Source organism: Vicia villosa, linkage group LG4 (assembly GCF_029867415.1).
Source record: "Vicia villosa cultivar HV-30 ecotype Madison, WI linkage group LG4, Vvil1.0, whole genome shotgun sequence".
In the NCBI taxonomy this organism is placed as follows: Eukaryota; Viridiplantae; Streptophyta; class Magnoliopsida; order Fabales; family Fabaceae; genus Vicia; species Vicia villosa.
The window spans coordinates 175,354,920-175,359,180 of record NC_081183.1 but is presented as its reverse complement, the minus strand read 5'-3'; the positions used below and the strand labels follow the sequence as shown (position 1 = coordinate 175,359,180).

The window sequence follows — 4,261 nt, the reverse complement described above, 5'->3', positions numbered from 1 at the left end:
AAGGTTAAAATTTATTGAAGTATGTCTTAAAATCCCAAGTGATGAAAAAAAAGAAAATATATTTTGAAATGACAAGAAATTAGAATATCAGAAAGCCGCTAAAAAGTCGATGAAGGAGTCAGGCGACAGAGAATAGAAGAATCGGGTCGATCAGGTGGGCATTGGGCTTGGTTTGGATATTCGAAGTATCAAACAAGATCAATTTGATTCCTAAATTCATTTATTAATGGGTGGTATTTTGGACCATTAAATTTGGTAAGACGAAAAAAAATATACTATTTTATCTAAATCTCCTTCAAATATTCTTGAGTTGTTAAGTTAGTGTGACTCTTGCATTATCTAAATCTCCTTCAAATATTCTTAAGTTGTTAAGTTTAGTGTGACTCTTACATTTAGTGTGATGGCTACGTAAATACAAACAAACAAGCATACACAAAGTAGTAAGTGGCACACATCAATATCCACAAGAAGAAAGTGTGAAATAGGACATGCAATAGGAACTAACTAAAACTTATGTGATGAATATGAATACATCCATTGGCAAATCACCTTTAACTAACATCAACATAACTTTTTTTTTGAGGTGTTAAACAAACAAACATAATAAAAAACTAATGAAAATCACAATCTTAGCTAGAACACTGTCACACATCACAACTCATAATTTCCTAAGAACTTGTCACATTCTTTTCCAAGTTCCCCTTTTCTAAACCACCCTTTTCCAAGTCCAAATTCTCTAAGCTAATTCCCTTATGAACAACAAGATCCACCTTGTTTGGTTCTTCAATAATCACTTTTCTTTTCCAATATTTGCAGTGGAGAACTAGCTGTAAAATTCCTAAGGGAGTTCCAATCACACTTGGTCCCTATTAAAAGTTAACAACATCAACATCAATAATCAATAAGATTATCTTAATCATAATAATTATCTTAATTTTAATTAATCATGAAATAAATTATCCGAAAATGACACAAACCGCAACGAATATATCTCGAATGAGAAGTCCATATGTAAGCCACAATAGACTAGCCAAGAATGAGCACAATGATAATGGTAGTGGCATGAATTCCACACTCTTTGTTTGTATCACCTTTTTCTACAATAACCAAAAACAAAATCTTAGTGTTTTGTCTCTTTTTCACCAAACAGAAATATAGTAACAAGAATTTGAGTGGAGCAAAAAGATAACTCACCATAACAATCAAAGGAGATGCATACATTGCTATTGACACCCCCAAACCAACACTACCAACAAGGTTTTTTCTATGACGATGATCAGGGAAGGCAAAAGATGATGCTAGAGCAATGGCACCAAACACTAGAAGAACTGGTAAAGCTATCATAGCTACCTTCACCTGTAAAAAAAAAACTAAATAATTAGTTTCAGTGTTCATGTCAGACACTAATATTAATTCTGGCACAACACCGATATTTGTTTCTCAAATTATTACATGTGTTGGACGTATCGGTTTCAGTGTCCGTGTCCGTCTATGAGTTTGTGTCTGTGTCCGTGCTTCGGGCACACGAAGCACAAAAGTGTTTATATTACTTTTTTGTGCATTGAAAAGAAGTTAAGAGGCTCAATGATTAAAGTACTATTTATTTACCTTTCCTTTGGAGGAAGAATACCAAAAATAAATGAGAACATAAGAAAACTCCAAAACAATTCCAACTCCATTAACAGTGACAAGAGGAAAATTTTCCCATTTGTAGCTAACTACTGGCAATCCATACCAAGTGAAAAGGAGACAGTTCAACAGTCCTATGATGTAAGGAACACATGAAAATTCCTCTGTGCTTTTTTTCCTTATGACCCTTTTGAAGGTCACACTGCAAAATCAAATCAAGAAAGAAAAAAAAAAGTTGAATGCTTCATAATAATAATTAATCTCTGAATGGTTTTTGATTTATGGTATTTATCATGTTATGTATAACATACATTGGTGCAGCATAGAGGGACACCGAGGCAACATTTCCTGCAAGAAATGAATATTGAAATTAGTGAGATTGTTTCTAGTAATGCATGGTGATGGTAAGAGGAAGGTGTGGAATGGAATAAGGTTGTACCAATAACAGCAACAGCCAGACGAAGTGTTTCTGCCATGTTTAATGCTGTTTAAGGTCTCTGAGGTGATGAGATGAAGATATTTTGTAGTACTTTGGTGTGAGAAGACATGTTTTGAGGATGCTCTATTTATAACACTTTTAGAGTGTACTGTTTAACAACTAGAGGCATGCTTAAAGTATTAAGGTAAAATCCTGTCCAAGGAAAATGTATTATGGTAAAAAAAGAATATCGAAACAGAATATAGAAGAGAGAGGGAGAGAGAAATAGAGATTTTTCTATTAAACTAAAGAAATTATTCTGTCAAGGATTAAAGCTGTGGTTAGGTTTTTTTTTTTTTTTTTTAAGTCATGGTTAGTCTTCTTTTAATAATATAAAATAAAAGATAAGATCCACATTATGAAAGGTGTTTCCTCTTAGTAATTTATGGGTAAAGATTTGGGCTTTTGAAACTCCTCCTCATGATGTAAATGTATTTTTCTTTTTGGCTCTAAATAAGAAAGACGCTTTTGACTGGTTTGTGGATGGTATCATTAGGAAGGACGAATAAGAATTTCAGGCATCTTTTTAGACTGATATTTGAATTGGGTCTGTACCCTTTATGGAAAGGTACCCTAGATTGTTTATGATCACTATTATTTTGAGGGGAATGTGGGAGAGGTAGGGAGGTGGATAGATGAGACTCTCATGTAGGATTTCGGGTAGATGAGGCATTTCTTTGTTTATGAGGAATCTGTCATTGCTAATTCCTCTAAGTAATTCTAGGGCATATTTTTTCCTCGGACAAAGATAAGTGGATTTGGAAGTTTGCTAGGAATGATACTTTCTCGACGTTGACCTTTATTTTTTCAAGGCACCCCTCCTCCATAGGAAATTTGTCTCTCCCCTTCATTTGGGATATTTGGGCACCTTTAAGGTAATTTTTTTCTCTTGACAACTTTTCCTTGATAGGTTATTCTCTAGAGAGAATTTATTAAAGAGATAAGTGATTATGGACTCTAGTCATACTCTGTGTCTAATTTGCAGTGTTTTTGTCGAGTCACTTCTCACTTGTGACTTAGTTAGTAGTGTTTGATATATGATTTTCAGTTGGTTGACGTGACAAGTATATCTTCCTAAGGATCATAGTCTTCTACTTGAGAGTTTCATTTCTTTAGGTGGTAGCTCGAAGTCTAGGAGGGGGTTCTATGGTATGGCCTGTCAAGGTTTGGATCATTTGGAGGACCTGAAATAAGATTGTGTTTTATGGTTCTTCAACAAACGTGATAGAAGTGGAAGAGAGAAGTGTTTTTTTTACTTGGAAATGATTTTTGGGTAGATTAGTGGAGAACTCTTACACCTTCATAAAATGGCTTCAGAATCCTATCCTTTAGATTAATCAATAGCGAATCGGGATTTCGGCCAGGTTGAGAGAATGTGTGTATTTTTCCTTCTTTTGTTGGGGGTCTGGGTCCGGTGTTGATGGTTCGGCTGCCTTGGGCTCTAACTTGGTCCATTTTTTGGTACAACTCTTAAAGGGCGGTTTTTCTGCAATTTGTTTTTGCCCTTGTAGTTTTTTCCTCTTCTATTTATATTGGGATAATAGTTATTTTGCCCCCTGCTATATAGGCGAGTTTTGACAAACCCCCTGTAAAAAAAAGTTTGGATTCGCCCCCTAACATATGAAGATTCCTCTGTTTTGCCCGTTCAAGAAATTCAATCATCAATATTATTGACGTGACAACCTTTTTTTAATTTTTTAAATTATATTTTAGTCCCTCAAAAAAATTGATGAGGTCAGATTAGTCCACGAGAAAAAAAAGTCCATATTAAATCCCTTACAAAATGTAACCGAGCCATGTTAGTCCCTCTACTAATAATTTTTTCAAACCAATTTTTTTCTTACTTTTGAACCGTGACTGGACTGCTAGTAAAGACCCATTTTAGACCCTCACAAAAAAGGGAGAGTCCAAATTAGTCCCTAAGAAAAAATAGGTATTGATTTAATCCCTTACAAAATTTAATCAAGTCATATTAGTCCCTCTTTTAGTATTTTTTTTCAAATCGATTTTTTCTTATTTCTAAACTGTAACTGGACTCCTATTTCACGACTGTTGATTTGAAATTATTTGTGAAATGATTGTAGACAATTCACCGCGATACCATGACGTTATTTTATTTGTTTGGTTTATTATTAGACTTATGGGTGTGCGACT

General features: G+C 34.2%; 1 protein-coding gene across 1 annotated transcript; it reads right to left on the bottom strand.

Moving 5' to 3' along the window:
- Positions 1-438: 438 nt before the first annotated feature.
- On the bottom strand, positions 439-2,180 carry LOC131600372 (bidirectional sugar transporter SWEET3-like). The gene is made up of 6 exons (XM_058872540.1): positions 2,069-2,180; positions 1,941-1,977; positions 1,609-1,831; positions 1,195-1,356; positions 978-1,097; positions 439-866 (listed from the first exon to the last, which is right to left on the bottom strand). The coding sequence occupies exons 1-6, from the start codon at positions 2,103-2,105 to the stop codon at positions 669-671; spliced, it is 777 nt and encodes a 258-aa protein (XP_058728523.1). The 5' UTR covers positions 2,106-2,180; the 3' UTR covers positions 439-668.
- Positions 2,181-4,261: the final 2,081 nt, after the last annotated feature.

What these genes read in the sequence shown, in the direction of transcription:
- LOC131600372 (XM_058872540.1), bottom strand. Translation starts at nt 2,105, where the DNA reads ATGGCAGAAACACTTCGTCTGGCTGTTGCTGTTATTG. An exon ending in ATTCTTCCTCCAAAGGAAAG is followed by an intron (nt 1,357 to 1,608) that starts GTAAATAAATAG and finishes TTTTTTTTACAG; the next exon opens with GTGAAGGTAGCTATGATAGC. An exon ending in CATCTCCTTTGATTGTTATG is followed by an intron (nt 1,098 to 1,194) that starts GTGAGTTATCTT and finishes TGGTTATTGTAG; the next exon opens with AAAAAGGTGATACAAACAAA.